This window comes from Botryllus schlosseri, chromosome 4 (assembly GCF_051294905.1).
Source record: "Botryllus schlosseri isolate E-star chromosome 4, Bs_hap1, whole genome shotgun sequence".
Classification (NCBI taxonomy): Eukaryota; Metazoa; Chordata; class Ascidiacea; order Stolidobranchia; family Styelidae; genus Botryllus; species Botryllus schlosseri.
The window spans coordinates 6,818,038-6,841,853 of NC_137239.1; the positions used below are offsets into that span (position 1 = coordinate 6,818,038).

General features: G+C 40.8%; 1 protein-coding gene and 1 long non-coding RNA gene across 2 annotated transcripts in view; both read left to right on the forward strand.

Moving 5' to 3' along the window:
• Positions 1-23,816, forward strand: part of LOC145436951 (uncharacterized) — a 300,821-nt gene that overhangs the window by 169,588 nt on the left and 107,417 nt on the right. The window lies entirely within an intron of this gene.
• On the forward strand, positions 2,562-22,436 carry LOC145436947 (histidine ammonia-lyase-like). The gene is made up of 13 exons (XM_080314138.1): positions 2,562-2,806; positions 5,716-5,870; positions 7,379-7,397; positions 9,606-9,689; positions 9,761-9,833; positions 16,882-17,112; positions 17,178-17,366; positions 17,896-18,138; positions 18,518-18,657; positions 18,727-18,871; positions 18,969-19,159; positions 19,778-19,917; positions 21,676-22,436. Exons 1-13 carry the CDS (start codon positions 2,666-2,668, stop codon positions 21,776-21,778), a joined length of 1,854 nt encoding a protein of 617 aa, XP_080170264.1. The 5' UTR covers positions 2,562-2,665; the 3' UTR covers positions 21,779-22,436.

Consider the following 23,816-nt stretch of genomic DNA (forward strand, 5'->3'; position numbering starts at 1 on the left):
ATATAGAACTATGTTTCTAGTATATAATAATTACTTATATGTCCCTGCTATACCATCCACTGTAACGCCATTATTCTCCAGCGCCCCCATACCGCCCCCTGAGCCCAGCGTAATCCTGAGCCCGCTGAGCCTTTCCGACCCCTGCAACATCCAAATCCCCCCCCCCGCTGGAGCCCACGTTAAGAACCACAGGTATATAGGATATAAGCTACATCAAGATGTATTGGAAATCATTTAAGAAATTTCATTTTACCAATGGACCAACTACAATTAGCAGAATCGCACACAGCAGGCGATTTATCAAGTCCATTCTCTTCATCGGCACTAGATTATTCATGTCACTTATGCATATACAAACATGCGAGAACGATTCATATGAAATTTATATTCTGTGCCTCTACGGCTTATTCATTTTATTTCCAAATTGAAACAGTGAATTGCATCGGTAACACAGGCTGCTTACTGGATGAATGTGTTAATAAATACAATTAGAAAGGCTGGATTAATTTGTAGTGGCCTTTCGGCGAAAGCGTAGGTAGACAAAGACGTAGGGTAACTGCTTCTAGGTTTTATTACAGTGGTTCCCAACCTTTTTCGACCCATCGCCCCCTTTTCAAGGTCAACACCGATCATCGCCCCCCAAATTTTGTGCACCGATAATTGGGCATACAGACTGTAATCACCGGCGGGTTGACTAAAAAAAAAAAAAAGGGTCATCTTTCTCCGCTCAGAGCTGAAAATAACGTTTTTTCTCTCCGAATTGCTAGGTGGATGACTAAAAAAAAAAAAAAAAAAAAAAGGTCAGCCGTTTTGACGCGTCATCGCCCCCCTATCGCCCCCTTCGCTATTTTCGCCCCCCGTCGCCCCCTTTGTCCATTTTCGCCCCCCTATCGCCCCCTTCGTCATTTTCGCCCCCCTAGATCGCCAAATCGCCCCCTGGGGGGCGATATCGCCCACGTTGGGAACCACTGTTTTATTAGGAACCTGGACTACGTACACCACGCACAGGTGACGTAATCCTGGTACATATATACACCGGTTTCAAAGTAAACGCATTCCCTGCTCCGTTTATACAGCTTATGGGTTTAGTCCTTGCAATAACAATGTGGGTATTATGTTCTAAATTCCAACCAACCAACACGCATTAACAGTATAGGTATTATGTTCTAAATTCAAAGCAACTTTCCGCGGACAGGTCAAAATCGTGCCGCGTGCCCAAAATGCCACGTTCGGATCTAGATCTACTACTGAAATGATTTATTACAACTGCAGAATGAGCAATCAGGACGGTGCTGTTCTACGTTCGATGATTCGCAGATAGTCTCTGACTGATGCAGTATGCAGTGATACCCAAATTTGAGTCACGCTCCATTTCATTGAGAAGTTTTGGGCTTCGCTAATCGGTTGTATACTATATAGCAGTGGTTCCGAGCCTATTGTGATGTCCGGGCATCATTTCAAACTCCAGAGTATGTATGGGAGCCGCATGAACATTTTCAAGTACGTGTATAGACTTCAATAGATTCTATATCGGTTCTTTTAGCATTGATGGACGCGGATACCCGAGTGCTAATCAATTCAACAAACTGCAAAGACATGTCATTCTGCAACGTATGATATATGTGGTTATGTGATAGCTCTTGAAACATACATATAAAGAAGTTTGCGGGGAATATACGCGGAGTAATGTTGACCTTATTGGGATTTATACTCGGCTATTATCGATTGCGTTGATGTAACTAAAATTGTACGGACACGTGCACTTCACGGAATCTACAAATCTACAATCTACAAATGTCTATCTCCAGTAGAACGCAAGATATATCTCGTTATTTGAACGGTAGTAGTACATGCGATTAATGCTAGTCTGCTGAAATCCACTTCCCGGTTTTTAGAAGCGGCCTTGAGCGGCTTCTAATACATAACTAATATCCGTTTTCATAGCATTCATATGCAGAAATTTACGAGAACTATTTACAGAAACGAATCACAACAGTTTTTTATATTGTTTGCGGGATTGCGCCGCAAGAACGCTAGCAGCGGCCGTGAAGGACTGCTATATAGTGTATATATTGTATCAGAAGGGAGTGGTATAATATAGTCTCCATTATTTGCTGTGGCGACCTGGGGACTTATACATACGCGGGTCACGTCTGATGCATGTAAATCACTGTGCAGTGTGCATGTGAATTGTGCAATCTAACGCGTTTTCATTCGGACTTGGATAGATATTTAACATTAAGAAGTTGGATGACGACTAAGAATTGAGGACACAACTCTTCTACATATGCATTTAAAGTTGATGTTCGAATTTATATAGCGCAACCGACGCGATAGAACAGAAATACGAATAATCAGCAAGCAGATATCTTGCAATATGTGGATGCTATAGCATACTAAATTTCACGTTACACGAGTCCATTGCATCGCATCAGGATGAAGTGGGCCAGGAATTTTTGTGATGTTTCACGCGGCGTTCTATCTCCTGCCATTACTCACGGAGGTTTGTCTCGACTGGCGCTCTGCGATTGGCTGCACAGCGATACCAACCCACACCACCGTTTCGCTCAAACGTGACGTTTAAAACTACCGTCTTTCCACCGAATCACCCAGTTGATTACCGCCAAACGCGATCGGTTGGATCATTGTTCGAAAGAGTATTAAAATGAAGGTTTACGTTGGCATAGACAAGGTATGGTTCGCGATAGCCTGTTCCGACAATACGAAACAGGTAAATTGGCTAATTGCCGAGGGTTTACGGAGATGCAAGACCTATTTGCCGAAGAAATACCTAACGGAATCGGAGGTATGAAAAATATATGAGATATTCGCTCTGATATGACGGAAAGCCTTCTTATTAACTGATTGATATTCGTAAGTTACTGGGACTGATATGTCTTCGTTGGGGTGATTTATCATAAACATGACGTCACTGATCCATAATTCAGAGTTACTGCCATCATAAAATTAGCTGCAGGAAACATGGAACGTCCGCTAACTCCCATGAGCCTATATTCTGTTCATCCGGAGCGTTTATTGACATGGATTCTTAGGTGCGTAGTGAGCATCACCAGTGAGAAGTCATGTATGGTTGCTATTAATATATCCACTCATATTAGTATGATTGATACGAGTAAACTGGCGGATGTGAGGCACGTCGAGTGGGCAATGAGCATTTGTCACTAGTTTGTAGTAGCAGCGTGCTAAATGCATGCTGTTCGCATAATCATCACCTCGTGGTATTGGACTGGTTATTTTTAAAACACATTTTCCAGTTCCTCGAAAGGCGAGGGAACTTGAGATATTATCAAAGTACAGAATTACTGACATAAAAAAACACCATAACACGACAATTATCACCCGAAATGGTGCTATGTGTGAACAGCTGGGACTCCTCTGAGCAAGTTACGGATAAGACTCTAAGATAATTATTTTATACTACCGCAATCGCAATTGAAAATAAAATGCGTCAATTCCCGGGTCTGTTGTCAAACAATGCAACATTACACGCATCCTAAATAAACAAAGGATTATACGCGACCGGCTTTAATCGCCAGTAATGATCGCAAGCATTAAATCCAATCACTGTCATTAATGAAAAATCTTGATTAGAATGCGTTCTAACGATACCGTTTGTAGATTCCGAGAAGCATACTCTTTTATGTTGGTTATCATCCGCATGGCTAGGAAACGCTCACGCAATTCGTTTATACGCGATTATTGACCCGATTGTTTATTTCACAAAACCGGTGGAGATGCGCTACCAATATTCGACTGCATTGTGACTCGGAATCGGTTACCGAAATCCGTACAAGGATTTGCGATGACGCAAGTGCTGCTGGTAGCAGTGTGCTGCTCATAAATGGTACTTTGTTAGATTATTCCCAATTTCATCGCATTTAGTGCGTTGAATTTAATGCAATGATGTCATCGTCAAGGGATATGGTTCCTGTTGTTTTAATATCATGAATCATGATATTTGACCGATGTAGGTATTTACATCATAGGCACATACGTTTTCTTGCTGAATTCAGATCTTATCAACGACCTAAGTGTCGCGCTAACGCTTTTATTCCAGGCTGTCTTAAGAGGATAGCTATATTTTACACGTGAGTGAATGCATACGCACGACCCAAATATAGTCAGAGGTGCTCAAAGTTGTCAATGGTGCTACTCGAGAAATAGAAGTACCGCCACGAATCTATACCCAGTTGCAAGTGTAGCAATTTCCGAGACTTGTAAGAACTACTTCAAAAGGAGAAATCTAAAAACTATACTCAGGTAGGTAGCTTCAAAAGTGGTTTTGATCAAGGAGTCACAAAATTAAGCATCTAATTAGAGCAGCGGTTCTCAAGCGGGGGTCCGCGAAGCAATTAGGGGGTTCACGAAGCCTCTAAATTTCCAAAATAGTTGATAACCTCATTTTTTTCAAATAGAAAAATCACGAGGCAGTTTCGCTTGATCACAAATAGAACTTACATAAACGCAATGGACGTCTGAGATGAGATATTCTACTGTGCAGACTTATTTTAGTTGCTAAATTGCCAATATCCTACTGATACAAATATGTTGCTGTATGGAGTTGTTTTGTTGGGGATTGTGTAAAAATAAAAAGTTTGATTAGTCAATCACGGTGACGTCGAAATGATTACAAAAATCCATGTCTTCTGTGATATAGCCTACATAACAATTTTTACATATTACCTCCAATATGAGCTGCTACAATATATTAACAAGGCTTGACGTTATATATCCAATAAAGAAATTAGTTTGTCAATTTTAGTGACATATTTGTTGCGATCACACCCAAATGTGTCGCCGGAAGCGTTACGCGTTATTTTTACATTCGCCACCGCCTCTCTTTGTGAAAACGGATTTCCAACACTCGTTTATATGAAATCGAAGGCCCGGATTTTCAAGACACGACCACGTATTTCAAAACATTCAGCTTCAGAATTCGCTTTGAATTAATAAAAGTCTTCCCAATTTCTACATGAATAATATAAGCTATGATGTTATTCTCAAGAATGGTCAGTGGTCACTTCGTTGTTGTTTATTACTATCCTACAGTTGTTATTTGCACAATACAGATGACGAGTGCACTATAATTAAGCCAAATTTGAATTAAAACTTCGGGGGGTCCGCGACAGTCCAAAAGGGGTCCTCGAAGACAAGAAGGTTGAGAACCACTGAATTGGAGGTTGCTGCTTTTGACTTGTGTAGGAGAGGCAAACGCCTAATGACTAATGACATTAAAAATAGCTATACAATATTAAGAAGTGTATTGATTCACTGTAATACATGGATATTTCCCGATGTTACCATGTAAATTTCACTCGTAAATGGGATGCAAACTCAAAAAACTAATCCATACCTTTCAAAATCCCAACTGTCAAGCATACGTACTATTCATGTATCTAAGTGGCGGCAGTCCAAAACGAAACCACTTCGGCAGTGCAAGTATGGCGAAAAGTAATTGTGTATTTCGAAAAAGCAAGAAGTACTCATCGTCCCTGACCAGAGGCCACCTTTGGATACACTTGCAGACTTTAGGTAGGAATTTAAAAAGGAGTTAAACTCAGTCTGACACGAGCCTGCAGCCAATCGGTGCTGCACTGGAACACTGTCAGTAATCGATGTCTTTTTTAAAACATCCGCCCGTCTCGTAATACTGTCCAGTCGTGGTATACTATAATTTAATTCAATGCCTTTCAGGTATATTTGACCAGTTCCGATGGGCTGATCGTGTACGACAATGATGACAACGTGCAAGACGTACTGAGGGACGAGCAATTCGTACTTGTTGCCAGCATTAACGATAAGACGGACATTGCGACGCCAACATTGCCAGCATATACCATCGAAAACCTGTATCCTTCACAGTGATAGTAGGCCTACTAGGGAAGGTGTTTAACTGTCTATCTATAGCAGTGGTTCCCAACGTTTTTATCCTAATTCACCATTTCCGATTTATACCGAGCCTTCATTCTCCACCTTAATTCTCGATATCCATATCTACCCTTTAAAGTGCTATACCTCCAATAAAATTTCGTAAGACTTTGCTTAGTAAATAGTAGGCTACGTGCTATTGGTGATTGTTAAGATCCCAGGAATTGATCAGAACACAATAAAATTAACGCAGCGGTGAACTGGTAACCGTAAACGCACCACCGTAAATATATGTATCTACCCCGGCGCACAGCCAACAGAAAAATAGGAGGGGTTTGAAAATTTTCCAAATGTTGCGGGGTAGCATCAATTTACATACGTAAATGCCGAATAATACATGGGTCAGATGAACTTCCTGATGTTGACGAACTCATGCGTGCGATATAGATATAAGCCACCGTAAACTACCTTTCGCACAATAATAAAAGAACTTGAAATAACATAAATATGTAATTTCATTTGTAACGGGTCCGGATGTGCTATCAATTAGCGAGTCCACGATCTCCCTTGAATACACGTTCATTGTTCAGCAATATGAGCTCTTATTACAATAAATCAGAATTTTTCTATCACTACGTTTCGTGACCGACGATGGTGTACAAATGAATAAAAACATTGCTGGAGATCGCGTGTGGCTATCCAGGCGATTCTCGCTAATTGGAGGCACTGATAATATGAATCGCTGAATTGCAAATGAGCTATGAAATATTCGGTCGGCATTTCAAAACGACATTTAATAAAGGAGAATATTGCTGTAAAGATTTTTTCAAAAGTGAGTCTATTCCCCACCAGAAATCCAGAAATTCCCCACCAGTAGGGAATTTCCCGCCGTTTGGGAACCACTGATCTATATAGTCTTCTAGTGTATAATCATTATATCTCTACTTTGTGACTAGTGTATAGTGCGAAGCACAAAGTCACCTGAATCTGAGTGGCATTTTAGGAGTGTATGGCTAAACCCGGATTAGAGCTGTAATCCTTGAGTATATATTTGACTACAATATTACTAGCATAGGGATACCATGTGTCCTCTTTTATGTGGATTTATGCTCTTTTTTCAATAATAGTAAAATGTGAAAAATACACGTAAAAACCGTGTTGTTCTGGATCTGCTGCAAAGCTTGACTAAAAAAGTGGTCAACTTGCCTAGAATCACAATTATCTGTATAAATTCCTCGTTTTATGTCAGTCATTTAATATTGGATAACGTTTCCTCATATGAATCTGAAAATGTGGTAACCATACCTTAGCCACAATGCCCTAATCTCCTCGTTTTCAAGTCTCCGACAATAGCAGGGCTATCATCGAGACTATCCGAAATATCCAATTCAAATGGACAAAGTGTGAAATACATTAGCGATAACATTGTATATAGCAAATCGTATTCATGACTTTACATTTTCCTATCCGCAAAAACTGTTATCAAAAGGAGCCCCAATGGTATGAAGGTGAGCGAAAAATTTTCTTTTCGTATTATCAAGTTGCATATTGAGAATCGAGACACGTTCAAGCTCATGTCTGTGTGTGCCTCCGATATAGCGTTATCGGCGCGGCCCAGCGGAGTCAACAGATTGGAATTGCGAAGGAATCATGATATTAATGCATTTCCCGTACTATGTAGTGCTCATTTACTTGATTTTATCTTTTTGTCTCGACAAAAAATTAAAGCCTCTGATCGCTCAGAATATGATGGTCTTTATTGCTTATCACTATCAAATCGAACGCATTATTATAACTGAATATCGCAACGATTTTGCACCATGGTATTTTACTAAATTCTCAATTATTCGTGTCGTCTGTAGTTCTCGCACCTACAATTACTTGTTCAGTTCAATGAATGCTTATAAATGTTATATCAGGGTTTTAAGTAACCATATTTAGTTATGGTTCCACGTTTCAAATCAATTGCCGTACTATTGAGCTATCGCATTGCATATTTGAATAGATTACATTTGTTGCATCGTATTGCATAATAATTAGATAATATAATATAGTGCGCTGTAATGTTATTATGTGAGGCCGCTTACCTCGTATGACATAATGAAGAATTGCCTTATCAAATTGTCAGTAACTTCGTTTTCGTTCATGCGACGTCCACTCGTTTTCACGTTTTGAAGGAAAAACTCATTAATGTATCACTATCGATTATGGTGTCGTATACACCACATGCTAACTACTCTCTACTAGAACGTGAGCAATAACTGTGCTTCATTAAACACTTCCAATGCCCCGCGCGCGGGTACACGGTTTCGTTGAGGCTGGATAATTTCGAGGGTGTTTTAACACAATTTTCAGATGTAACATGTCGCTGCGTAACAATGTTCGGTCGCGATGCCGAGTTTGAATAGGAAATGAAGCAGATTTGCAAGGAAAAGTGGTTGTTGACCAGCGGTTTTGAATATCAGCTCAAACTGACGACATTAACATTGAATTGAGAGCTGAAGAATCTTGATAAATGGTTTCCAAACATTTTTACACAACGCCGGCCTAGCCGGCTAGTTGTTTTGTTTATTGCATACACAAAATACGTCGGCGTTTATGGCGTTTTAGGTCGATCAAATTAATAGGCAATATTGCACATATTCTCTAACTCCAGATAAAATAGATAGTTTCTGGAGAAACGAGATTAAGGAATGCATCAAAATGAAGAGCAATTTGCCTACGAAAATAATTGTAGTTAATTGTGGTGCATTTAGCGCTTCAATGTTCATCGTCGTTCTACAACCGATCAGGAAGTGCGGTACGATGCTGGGTATTAATTCTGTTCGTTGTTCGCTCAATTGCTTGATTGGTTGGAAATCTTATTCTTTATGAGAGCCAGTTTGAATCAAGGAAACCACTGATCTAGATGCACATATTACACATCTTTTGCGGCTCATGTGACAGCGTGCCCTGATCTCTCTAAGGTCCCGTCATTATTACGATACCGATATTAGGTGGTGATTTGTTAGTATGCGAATCCGATACGCGCTTCCTGATGAACTATATACGTATCGATCGGCATAGTTTTGGTAATCTTCCTAAACAAGCGCCTGAATGATTGATTGATTTTGACTATATCGGCGAGGTTTTGGTGCAAACGCCGATCTGGGCCAGTAGAGGGTAGCCTATGCCACATTTCAATGCTAGTACGTTTAGTATTTGTTAATCAGTTGTCACGGTCACAATTCTCAAAGCACGTGACCTAGGCTGTAAACAACTATCTTCAGCCGCCAATAATTTCCGCAATGTAAACAGTAGGAAAACGCCTACATATTATCCGCGTCGTAAATGTGATTTTAGTAATATCAATTGGGGTGCTGTTAGTCGAGGCACGGATTAATGTGATTTATCCGGTGCAAACTAGGACCGATGCATGTTTCGTATGCAATTGGACTATGTCTGCTTTCATTTGAGAGCTAAATCCCATTACTTGTCGCTGGCACCACGCGCAGCAAACGATGCACGTCCACGTCCATCTTTAAGATCTTAAAATAGCAATTGACTTGATGTAGAATGTATCAATGTCTATAGGCATATACGAGGTCTTTGTCTATACGCGACACATGCCGAGGTTACAATGCGCATTAAATAATTTTCGTAGCATTTATGGATGTAAAACCCTATATAAAAACCAACAAAACTAGATTAAATGCATACGAGCGATATATTTTCAGGACAAGGATGTGGTTGTCCTTGATGGAAAGACTTTGACCACGGAAGTTCTTTACAAGTTGTCCACGGACAAGTACAAGATTGAAGTGAGTATAAAACTGTACATTTAGACTTGCACCTGGAACTTTATTCTGTCACTTCTTGCGTGCCCATGCAGATATCGGGCTGTGCTCTTAAAAAAGTCAAAGCCTCGCGTGACGTAATTGAAGAGATATTGCAAGAAAAACGAGGTTGGTGGTGTTGCAGATCTTTGAAATTTCGAAGTTTTCAAAATACACATTAGCCTACAAGGTTGGCGGTTGCGTGATGGATAAGATCTACAGCAGTGGTTCTCAACCGGGGTCCGCGGACCCCTACGTGTCCGTGAAGCATTTTCAGGGGGTCCGCGAAAACTCTAAATTTGTAAAATGATTGATGACCTAATTTGTAATTTTTTCTAAATTAGGGAAAGCATTAGACAGTTTCCATTGATAATTGCTAAAACTTCAGAACTCGCATCATTGGAATAGTCGTCTGTGTTAGAATATCCTACTGTGCAAACTCATTTTAATTGCCAAATTCCCAATTGCCTACTGAAATTCCCGAATTTTCACCTAATCTGTACCAATGAAGGTAAAGAAACCTAGGCAAAAAATCCATTATCTCCTGTGATATACATAATCACTATTTCAGAATAACGTCAAGATGAGAGGCTAGATAAAATGACTAGGCTGGTCGTTGTATGTTGATATACTCTGTTTCTCAATTTTGGGGGAATATATGTTGCAGCCAAACTCAAAGGAGTCGCCTGAAGCGTTGCGCGGTAATATTACATTCACCAGCACCTATCTTAGTGGAAATATTTTCAGCACTCGTTCATATCAAATCAAAGACGCCGATTTTCAATACAATAAATAAAGCTGCAGAATTCGATTCGAAATAATCAAAGTTACCCAATTTTTACATACAGTATGATGTTATTTTCACGAAAATTCATTTTACGCCTGTTTCTCAAAAGCCTACAGATATTGCACAAGACAGATGACGATTGCACGATAATTGGGCTAATTTTGAACGAAAACTTGAGGGGGTCCGAGGGGGTATGTGAAGGTCCAAAAATGAATCCGCAAAGACAAAAAGGTTTGAACCACTCATCTACAATATATTCTTCTGTGATACTAACTGTGTCAAAGAAGCACGGACAGGCATACCCCTCCGGCCTCCATATAATTGCGTATATATTCATTTTAGTGCTCTACGCAATCGGGGTTGTATTGAGTTGAGTGTTCTACGCAATCAGGGTTGTAATGAGTCGAGTCATGACTCGACTCGAGTTCGACTCTAGTCGCGTTGTTTCGTGACTCGACTTGACTCGAGTCATTTTTTGAAATGTGTAAAATTACTCGACTCGAGTCAATTTTTATATTGTCTCGACTTGTACTCGAGTCATTGTGCATTACGAAACTATATGACGGCTAAGGCAGACGTTTCATTATAACTTTGAAAAGTAGTATTGTACTTCAGTGGCGGCTCGTGACAATATCGGGTGGTGGGGCAAGGGCTGCAAGCGACTTTTTATCAAGATGGTGTCATAATGGCGTTTTCCAACGTAAATAAGTAACTTGAGGGTACGGTAACATGAACTTCCCGACAACAGTGATTTTAACGTATGTGCCGCGAGAGGTCTGCCGGTGAGCTGTGACTTGAAGTGTGGAAACTGCGTAAACAGCGTACGGAACAAAGATTCGACACGGAAAACTGGAAAGGTCAACGAGTTCGGACACATACGCAATTGTTATCTCATACACTGGGCAATGGACATGTCATATTGAATCCAAAACATCATTCTGAAGAACTACGGATAGCAGCCTCGGAAATTCGGTCCCGGTACAGCATAGGAGATTTTGGCCTTGAAACTGGAGACTGTCACACGACACATACGGCTTACGGTCTATAGTGTCTATATGTCTGCTGCAAAATCGCCTTTTGAAAATATATTACCGAATAAATACGCGGATGAAAGCCGAAAACTTGGTACACTGTTACATGACATCATCGAGAAGTAGCCTCATGACCGTTTTCGGTATGGTACACTGTCAAAATTAATACGAACATACCAACACCGGATTTTGCGTAAAATTTACTGAGGAATAGGCTGATCGAGAGATCAGCTGTTAGTCGCCATCGGGGTTGTAATTGTAAGCAAATGGCCTCAAGGCCACAATTTCACGGTGAAATTGACATTGGAGAATATAAAATAAAATTAAATATTTGAATGCAAACCGATTATGTTAGTAAACTGTTTCATGATATCATCATCTCATCCCCTATCTCAGTATGGAACACAGTTAGCGTTAACACAGATACACCAGCTTTTGCGTGAAATCCGCATTGCGTTAGGTAGGCTAAGTGTCAGATCAGCGCATATCTCTACCATACTCGACCTTGATAACGAAATTGCTGCCCTAATCATTGAGTGCCAACCTTGAGACTTGGCACAGCGTTCGATACTAAAATCAAGACATACCATGCAAATGCTCATGACGGATCTAGGCAAGGAGCGTCGTTAAAATCAATAGAGACCAATACAGGCTTCGCGTAAAATCTGTTTGCGATAAATGATGAATCAGCTCTCACGCCACTTAGGAAACGAAATTACCACTTACATAGTTCAGTGACAAACTTGAAACTTGGTACAGCGTTCGATACTAACATTAAGACTTACCGTACCAAATTTCATGACCGATCTCGGTATGGAACATCGTCAAAATCAATGGATACCAATACCGGCTTTTGAGTAAAATCTGTTTGTGAAACATGACGGATCAGCACACATTCAACTTCGGAAACGGAATTACTACCCTAAACCCTGAAACTTGGGACAGTGTTAAATACCACCATCACGACATGACATACCAAGTTTCAAGAATTATCATGGTGTGAAACAACATCAAAATCGACCTATACCAGCAGAGGTCGACTAAACGCATGTGACGGTAACCGAGTTCAGACATAGATACGATTGTTACATCACACCTTGGGGGCACAGACCTATTGTGCCCCACTTGCTCGTTAATTTTATGAATAGGAGAGAGTAAATCACTGTTTCTTCATTGTGCGCGGCTTTGAGAGAATAGACAGTGAAAGCTTGTTATGAACGCTACCGGGGCATGCCCCGGCTAGGTATTTGCAAAGCGAAAACACGGAAGAGAAGTCGATTTTTACAGAGACTTCGCTATATATGGGCATTTACAAGCGAAAGGACAAGAAGAATACGATTTTCGCTGTGATTTAAGTATATATAGATTGTTGTGCGTCTATAAATGGTAAAGAATTGTTATTAAACAGAATTTTAGGTGGGGCAATGTCCCAGTTGCCCTATAGGACGAGCCGCCACTGCTGTACTTCGTCTATCAGTCCTGGTACTTGGAAAAGAGGGCCATAAACTGTTGAGACTGAAGAAAATTACTATATTATGAATGCGAGCCATTCGATATCACTTCAGCGGAGCTGAAAAAGTGGGTTGAACTCACCACTGAACAGTGAACATATTGACTTGGACTCGAGTCACAAAACTATGATTTGGTATCAGCGCTCTACTCACTGGCTTTGACTCCGACTTGACTCGGTGGTGAATTGAAAATGACTTGACTTGAATATATGTGAGATTTTCTTGTTACTCCGAACCTTGTGACTTGGTCACAATCCTGTAAGCAATAGACATATCAAAAATCAGTTGGACTTGGGCAGATTTGAAATATGTCCACAGAACGCCTGCCATTTTATAGAACGCAGTTGCAATGCACATTAACGTTTTGTTGTTGCTGTTTTTTAGTATCTATGATGTTTCAACTATACTTTGTTCATTTTGCGCAAGGCGATATTCCTTTTCCTGATCTGTCGATTTATAACCCGGCCCATTTTGGCACTTATCTAATACACCCCTTGTGCGGATTGGATGTCGGTGACAAGCCTACATTAATGTTAACCACACATATCAGGGCTATGGATGAACTTTTTCCAAGGCGTAACACAATGTACTTATCATCTGCTTAAAGGTCCGCACCATTACTCAACATATCGATGTTCAAAACAATCTGTAGATTCCTCCTACGTCACGAAATTGGACCATGCTCGTTTCATCGCCGGACAGGAAATTAACAACCATTCATTGTGAACAGTATATCGAAAATGTTGTGTTCTCCTCTGACGCATCTGGCGCGAAGAATACAGCTGTGACTTTTTGCAGATGTATGCTGACGCCATCAACAAAATTGGCGTCATAATCTGTAAGATCGATCCGTCTTATCCTGGCTAAGCTATGGTGATTCTATAGTAGAGGCAGTGGCGGCTCGTCCTATAGGGCAACTGGGGCATTGCCCCACCTAAAATTCTGTTCAATAACAATTTAACCATTTATAGACGCACAGCAATCAGTATATACCGAGATCACGGCGAAACCCGCATTATTCTTGTGCTTTCGCTAACAAATGCCCATACATAGCGAAGTCTCTGCGAAAATCGAATTCTCTTCTGTGTTTTCGCTTTGTGAATGTCTAGCCGGGGCTTGCCCCGGTAGCGCTCATAACAAGCTTTCACTATCTATTCTCTCCAAGCCGCGCACAATAAAGAAACGGTGATTTACTCTCTCCTATTCGTAAAATGGCCGAGCAAGTGGGGCAACTATGCCTGTCGCCCTTAAGGTGTGATGTAACAATCGTATCTATATCTGAACTCGGTTACCGTGATATGCGTTGACTCGACCTTTGCTGGTATATGTCGATTTTGACGGTGTTTCGCACCATGATAATTCTTGAAACTTGGTACGATATGTCGTGAAGGTAGTATTTAGCACTGCTCCAAGTTTCAGGCTTGCTACTCAAAGATAAAGGTGGTAATTTCGTTTCCGAAGTTCAGTGTGTGCTGATCTATCATGTACATTGTACAGCAAACAGATTTTACTCAAAAGCCGGTATTGGTCTCCATTGATTTTGACGATGTTCCATACCGAGATCGGTCATGATATTTGGCACAGTAAGTCTTAATGTTAGTATCGACCGCTGTAATAAGTTTTAAGTTTGTCACTGAACTATGTGGGTGGTAATTTCGTTTCCAAAGTCGAGTGAGAGCTGACTCTTCATTTATCGCTAACAGATTTACGCAAAAGCCGTTATTGGTCTCTATTGATTTTAACGATGTTCCATACCTAGATCTGTCATGAGCTTTTGCACGGTATGTCTTGATTTTAGTATCGAACGCGGTGCCAAGTCTTAAAGTTGACGCTCAATGATTGAGGCAGTTATTTCGTTTTCGAGGTCGAGTATGGTAGAGATGCGCGCTGATCTGATACTTAGCCTACCTACATCATTGCGGATCTCACGGAAAAGCCGGTGTCTGTCTGTGCTAATCTAGTCTGCGTTCCATACCGAGATCGGTGATGATATTTCCAATGGTATATCTCGATGATCGCATGAAACAGCTAACTAAGATTCTCGGTTTGCATTCAAATATTCACATAATTTTATGTTCGCCAATGTGCATTTCACTGTGAAATTGTGGCCTTCAAACCATTTGCTTACAATCCCCTGTCAAATGCGATAGCTATTTCATTTTCGATGTCGGCTAACAGCTGATCATTCGATCAGCCTATTCCTCGATCTATTTTACTCAAAGTTCGGTGTTCGTCTGTTTGTATTGATTTTGACAGTGTACCATGCCGGAATGGGTTATGAGATTGCGAATGCTACTTCTCGATGATTTCATGTAACAGTATGCTAAGTTTACGGCTTTCATTCATGTATTTATTGATTAATATATTTTCCAACGGCGATTTGGCAGCAGACAGTAAGCCGTATGTGTTGCGTCACAATCTCCAGTTTCAAGGCCAAAATGTACTATGTTGTTCCGAGACCGAAGTTCCGAGGCTGCTGTCCTTAGTTCTTCAAAGACCATTCAAATTGATGTTCTGGATTCAATATGACAGGCCCAATCTATGAGATAACAATTGCGTATGTGTCCGAAGTCGTTGACCTTTGCAGTTAGGCTTACGCAATCTCTCGAGTTCTAGTCATTGGAATTAGTCTGGTCAAGTCAAGTGCGAACATGAATCGTATTGAATCTTTGCTCCGTACGTAGGCTAGTTTACGCAGTTGCCTTTAGAGCGAAAATTAAAGGTCTCGAAGACTACTCCTTGTCGCTTCGACATATTCCTGTCTTTTCATTGTATCGCATTTTTGTGGTGTATTGAACTGATAAAATTGCTAATAAACCAATGATGATGATGATAGAAATTGTCCAGTCCATTGATCCAATCGTACGCCGGGTACCTCCGCTTTGGTTGCCTATCACCTGGTCGTAACTCGTAACCACCAGCTCAGTGGATCCAGGACCAGTGGACCAGTGGACCAGACCAGTGGACCAGGATCGTGTACGAAACACTTTCGGACGGCCTATCGATTTGCGTAATCTCTAACTCTACCATGAAATCATAACGCATGCTACTAAGGATGACCTGATAATTGATTCGTGGCATAGGGACGATTCTTAGTTCACGTACATTATGTAAAATATTCCTTTGATTAAAAAAAATGAATAAAACATTTGTTACCACACTTCAAGTCACGGCTCACCGGCAAACCTCTCGCGGCACCTACGTTAAAATCACTGTTGTCGGGAAATTCATGTGACCATCATATTAAAGTTACTTTTTTACGTTGGAAAACGCCATTGTGACGTCATGTTGATAAAAGTCGCTCGCAGCCCTTGCCCCACCACCCGATATTGTCACGAGCCGCCACTGAGTAGAGGATGTCTGAAACTGCGGTCCATGGCTCCCTTGATACATTTTCGAAGAATTTATGAAGGTCTAAACTACAACTATATGGCTACATTGTCCATTTGTCCTTTTTGCGCTCAGCATAGGCCACAAGCGATAGTGACCAACACTTTTTAGTATTCAGGAATAGTTTCAGGCGTTAGCAAAATACCAGATAAGAAATTTGAGGCCTTGAATACGACTGGACTGAGGTGCTGAGTTTTTCTTAGTAAACCCTCGTTGTGCAGTCCAATACCTAAAGAACGTTAGGCCTTCGCGCTAAAAAAGGTTAAGAAACACTACTAAAGCAGTAGGCTTATAATACTCGTGTTTAGTAACCCTGAACGATTATGGTTCCTTCGTACATATGGACGCTGACTCCCAAGAAGTTCGCTGCCAACATGAACTTGAACCGAACGTTGTCACCATGCCTAGTGTTTAGCATCAGTGAAATCTAGAATTAATATCGCAAAATTACGTTTCAGTCGTGTACGGAATCAACACTGGGTTCGGAAGCTTCGCTCGTACGCCAATCGACGAAAATCAGCTTGAAGAATTACAAAGAAATTTGATCACTTCTCACGCATGCGGGGTAGGAGATCCATTACCGCCAGCCCGAGTAAGGATGATGCTGGCCGTACGCATCAACATTCTCTGTAAAGGATACAGCGGCATATCACAGAAAAATCTACAGATTATGGTCGATGCATACAACAGTGAGCTATCACTTGTAAGATTAATCTTCCCATTTCGTTTCTATCTATCATCACGTATGTAACAGAATCGTGCTTGCCCTATGTACCGGAAAAGGGAACGGTTGGCGCAAGCGGGGACTTGGCACCATTAGCTCATATTGCTTTGGGACTTACTGGAGAAGGACGTATGTGGTCACCGGAAAGTGGATGGTCCGATGCCAGTCTAGTGCTGGCTTCTCACGATATAGAACCCTTAGTTCTATTGCCTAAGGAAGGTAACGAACTTTTATCGTCCGACAGCCCATTGGTATTAATAGCTAGTTCGTGTATAAGAACTTGGAAATTGCATTTATCACAGCATACATTCCAAATTCGAAGCCTCTAGTGTGGTGTCTGTTATTAACTTATAAGTTAGCGCCGCCAAGTAATGGAGTTAAAACAGATTGTAAAAAAGGGAAACCAATGTCGCAAAGTATATTACGTAGCAGTCAGAATTACAGACCATGACATTCGCATTGTAACGATGGCAACAACAAACTAGCTCAGGAGTTATAATCAGACACCAGACGGCATACTCAATACAGAACACACGAATGTAAGTTTTGCCAGTTCTATTGAAAAACATTTGGTTTGCATAAACTGTGGGTTGGTCAAGTGAATAATTATAATTATAAATAATATTCAAAAATTGGTGATTACAACAACTTGAAATGAAAGAAATATATCCACCTCTCGCTCAATGACAATGAAAATGCCACAGTAATCCTTTTCCGCACAAGAACGATTCAATCCTTTCTCATCAAGGTCTGGCGTTGATCAATGGCACCCAGTTCATCTCTTCGATTGGTTCCGAAGCGGTGGAACGCGCAAACCTGATCGCCTTACAAGCCGACGTGGTAGCAGCGCTCACCGTAGAGGTCTTACGAGGAACAGCAACAGCTTTCGACGAAAGAATCCACATTGCAAGGCCGCATAAAGGACAGAACCAGGTCGCTAAAAGACTGCGCACCTTGCTACAATACAAAGGCAAACGATCTGAAATTACAGGTACGTAAATTAAGAACCTCATTGACATCGCGGCTTAATCAATAGCAAATACGTCTGTAGCAATAGTTTATCCTCTCATGCGATTACGACCACTCTGATCCCATGGAATAGGTGAAGATTGATTCACCACTATATTAGAGAGGCTACTAATCGCTTTAAGACTTGTAATTGATATTTTGCAGAAGTTATTTCATTATATCTCGAATGACTTTCATCCAGGAGAAATTTTGCAATCTTATAAACATTTGATAAGCATTATTCATTCTTTTTGGTAAGACTACCCTGACAATTAGCGGCAGTGGCCTTTGGCTAAAACTACATCGTGCAATGCGTATTGTTATTGGCGTGGCAATGGACTTCCGTTTGTTGTTGCGTACAGAGAGTCACAAAACATGCAATCGCGTTCAAGATTCGTACACGCTGCGTTGCTGCCCGCAGGTTCATGGGATTACTCATGACACCATCCAATTTGTACGAGATATTCTTGATGTCGAGTTGAATAGCGCAACCGACAATCCGGTATGATAACTTGATGATCTATTCACAATGTCGGGTATATTGCAGCCGGTATTCATTACTATCTCACAGATGATAATGACAGACCAGCGAGAAGCTCTATCGGGTGGGAATTTTCATGGCGAATATCCCGCGAAGGCCTTGGATTATTTGGCTATCGGGATACATGAAATAGCTTCGATCAGCGAAAGGCGGATCGAAAGACTGTGCAATCATTGTAAGTGTGTCGTATTCCAATCCTGTTGAAGAGACGTATGGATATCACATCGAGGTCATCGACACCATCGGTTTTATGTTGACCTTTTTTCCTGTAGCACTTAGTGATCTGCCTGCGTTTTTGGTCAAAAACGGCGGACTCAACTCGGGATTTATGATAGCCCACGTAACTGCTGCGTCGTTGGTGTCGGAAAATAAGGGATTGTGTCACCCTTCCTCTATTGACTCGCTTTCTACCAGCGCCGCGCAAGAAGATCACGTATCCATGGGCGGCTGGGCCGCAAGGAAGGTGAGCGTGTCAGTTGCCATTGTGACTTACAGTCAGGGATGCTAAAAGCATCCGCGTTTATACTCAAGTGAAAGTAGAAGTAACGTCTCTACTCAGGTACAAGTATAAGTAGCTATTTTCAAAACAAGTCAAAACTATTTCAAGAGAAAGTAGAAAATGGAATCTCCAAGAACTCATGTAAGTGGGGTCGAACATAGATTTGATTTAGGATTCGCATGCTTTATGTAAAATTGATCGGAGGGGATGATTCCGAAATTGTGATATGTATCGTCGTGGCTAAAGCAAAATGGGTAATGTCTCTACAAATAGGTGCAATCTCACAATATCTAATAAGAGACAGCATCTGTTTTTAGCGATATTCTTCACTCATGAATCTGATATAAACTTAGGCTATATAACTGATTCGTACTTTTCAGAAGCAAGATTCCAAAGGTTAAGTAGGCTACTTCTGCCTGAAAACTGTTCATAGAATTGCATGCATAACGACTCGAAAAATTGGTATAGGTAGTCAATCCCAATTCTGTACCCCGAAAAGTATAGAAATGTTTCATTAATGACCAGTTTAGATCATACAGTATGCATATCGGTACGCTAACATGTGAATACTAACTAATTCAGGCGTTGAGAGTTGTGGAACACGTCGAACACGTTGTGGCTATTGAATTGCTGTGTGCCTGTCAAGCCCTCGACTTCCACAGGCCCCTGAGATCAACTGATGCGCTGGAGCAAGTTTACAAAGTCCTCCGAAAGAGGGTTCCGTAAGATCATGTTTTCCATATTGGTTTTCCAGAATGGCTATTTCAAATGGCGCGAATCAAGCAATTTCATTTCTACACGAAGTGCGGGATAGAAACTTTATGCACGTTGCAATCCGTAGCTGTCTGCTCGATCGCTTCGCTACCCATGGCTCGACTTCCGTTCGAAGTTTCCCAGAAATCACGAGCCTCTAACCATCCCACCTTCGCTGCCGCGGTAATTCGAGTTGAAAACCATAACGGCCAATAGCATTGGGGGGCGTAGTCTGCGTTGTTGATATAGCAAAATTTAGTCAAAACACATGAAGTATGTCATTGCACGGTTGCCATTTAAGGTGCGAATCGGGTTAACGTTTGGACGATTCGCATCTGCGCTTTTTCGTAAACCTGGCTCTAAACCAGTTGTTCTTAGACGTTAGGAACCTTCGGAACACTTACGGTAGTCTGAAAGCCTTTTCGAATCCCAAATTCTTGCTTAGTAAGAAAAACAAAAAGTATACCTCTCCATGCCCATAATTATACATCTACAGTACAGGGGCCGGTACATATGGCTCGCGAGCTATATATGTCTCTTTTGATGATGAAGTATGGATCTTTGATAAATTTCTAATTTGGTACTTTATTGATATCTTGTTTACCGATATTTCCTTAGTCTCATAGTAAATTCTGATAACGGCTTGAATCATTATTCTGGATGTAGCTAATACAATTCTTTTTGAGGGCAAAACAATAACGCATTCGTGGGGTTTATATCCCCAAAAGCCCCTTTAAGAGTATTTCTTATGCTAAATATTTTCTGCCGATAATAGCTCATTATCAGTCCAATGTATTGTTTCTGGGCAAATACGCTACCCGATGTCTGTTGTTTACTGTTTACCGTTCTCTAAAATTGTTGGTTGCGGTTAAAATGTATATGTAATTGCCTTAACCTTCGAAAATATCATATGGCTCTAACGAAAACAAAATCAAAATTGAGAAGCTTGCAAAAGTTTCCCGACCCCTGTAGCTAAGCTAGATTTTTCCATGTTCAACGTTCCTCTATCAGTGTTCCGCATTCTCAAATCTCGGGTAACCGGTTTGATTAGTGCGGGAGTTATGATATCATATCCGTGTACAAACAGCAAATATGGTACACGCAACGAATCCCATGTAGTAAACTTCCACTTCATACCACCATGACGTCACGAATCTTCAATTTTGACATAGCAGTAAATTGAAATCCTTGTATGGCTCTTCCAGAATTACGATTGAAAATATAGGATCAACATGCCTCTTCTTACGTAAAAGGTTCCGACCCCGATCTAGTAGATTACTATTGACTATAAGTTTCACACAATACGAAACAATAATCATTATTTACTGCAAATCAACGTGACCTCTAACGTTCCCTTTTAGGTGCCATTTCAGAAATGTGAGGCTTCACCTTGGAAAGTGTCACTGTATTGTTCGATCGAAACGCTACGGCGTGGTACCAATTACTTTATTACAAATGTGTTTATAAAGACTTCAGATAGCATTGGCCTTTCGATTTCGAAACCGAAACTACTGTGGTTACTCACTGCACACGGCGTGCCACCACAGCATTCATGATTCGACTACTAAATCGGGTCTAATTACCTGCAGCGTATTTATATGCAAGAGCTGAGTATGTGCTCATGTCGCGAAATACATAGATTAGTTACTCGGCATAACCTGTCTGAATCCCACGCCCCATTTTGTGCTTAGTCTTCGCGAATGCAACTTTTATTTTAATATGTTCAGGTATTACGACAAAGACCGCATCATGAATGTGGACATAGAGTCCGCCACGAAGTTACTCCGAGACGGAAAGATCTGGAATGCTGTTGCTCATTATCTTGAATAGCATTTCCTATTATACCGCTTCCGAAGACCACACGTGCCAACAAAAAATAATATCGCGAGGGTGTTATGGTGATAAGCTGAAGATTCATGTCCAACTATGTTTGCATATGATTCAAAATCGCTTAGTAATGTATAGTTTGAAGCGATTTCTTTAAAGTATTGGCGTCTGCTCTCGCTTGATTTTATTGATAACTGTACGAGTCAGTGTTTCAAGTGCAGCTTGTGAAAATGTATTTATGTCATATCAGGTAACACGTTAGCCTGCCCTAAAATTCACAGTTCAGTCAAATACATTTGTTATGTCTAATTTCGTCTCACAACTGCATCGGTAACTGATATGCCCCACTGCGGTTATAGAGTTACTTATTTGTCGTCCTATTCTGTCCTACAAGGGCGTCTTATAGCTGTGTAATTGTACATGATAAAAAACTGATTGGCTTTAACAGCCGGGCCATTGCGGGATCATATCCGCTTGCCACCCAACCTTGCATTGAGGCTGTTAGATCGGGCAACGAAATAATGATATCAATGTTTTGTTTACCTTCTCGTTAAGCCTATATCTTAACAATGTCATATTTAAATTTACAGGGGGTGCTATATCTGCATTTTGAACTCATGTCATATCTGAACTAATTCAAATACACGGGCAAATAAATCGTCAGTCATGTGGGAGAGCGAAGAAAGATATAAGCCACGTGATATAACCTACAGATATGGGCGATCTACCAAAATGAGATGTTATATCTTAGAAGTGTATGAACCGCGAGAGAGCGCAGTGCGTTCCACAATACCTGACAGGAGGCCTAATAGCGCGTTTTCTGTCGCGTTTGTTGTATTCTAAAGACTTCTATTTTTGTACCAAGAGCAGCACGCCCGTAGTGGAGATTGTTTGTTGAAGAGCCGCCTCATATGCGGCAACACAGCTATTAAATTGAAAGCAATTTCTCAATTATACTTTGAAACAGTGTCGCCAACTCAAAACGGGTCGCGGACCACTTTCCAAATTTCGAAAAGGCCGGTAACCGCATGAATTCAACATCGGGATAAACAGGCCACACCATTTAGCAACCCTGTTTTTTTAAAACTTTACATCAGTACATCGCTGTCATTTCTGACATGGGCGACGGTCATAGTTACCTCAAACAAAATATAATTTTATTAGAAAAAATACAAAAAAGAACATCATAATCATCACCTTCCTTCGAATTTTAACTATGAGCCAGTGCCGGGATGACTCGAGTCATGACTTGACTCGAATCGGACTCGAGTCACCTTCGTATGACTTGACTTGACTCGGGTCACTTTGCTCAAATGACTTGACTTGACTCGGTGTATCAGAAATGTGGATTGACTCGTAACTCGGAGCAAAATTCACGAGTCAATTTCAAGTCATCAAGTAATCGGTGTCGATAAAAATCACTGTATCTTGCATATGGTCGGATTGCTCGCAAGACGCTGGTGTAGCCCGTGAGAGCGACTAATCATTCAATGATCGTGCGTTTCACTGAGCCTCCATTATTCTTTTACAAATAAATTGACTTCAAACGAAGTGATCGAAGCTTATAGCTTACGATGTCGTAAACTAGTATAGTAAAGTAATTTAATAGCGAAATGTCTATTTCTGTACTCTGTTCTGTTCTTACCTTAACCAAACCTCTTGTTTTATTGCAATTGAATTCGGATATCGTTTATATAGTCATCAACTATTAGCGCAGGATCGAATTGTATCATATCAATTTGTAAATGGGTAATGTATTGCATCTTATCAATTCGTTTCTTTATTCTCTATTTTGGCTGGTAACTATAAACTGAGGTTGAGCAATTACTGACGTAGTTTAGCAGGTCTACGTATATGTGAGCGATACATAGTCTTCTTTAGTGTATATTTAAATCTATATTCGTTCATTTGTTCAGAATCAATGACCCCTCAATCTGTAATTCAGAAAGTTAGCAAATGCAATGGTGTAATCATGCCCCATACTTCGAAAAGGCAACTTGACTTGAATTCTGACTTCACGCGTACTTGACTTGACTTGACT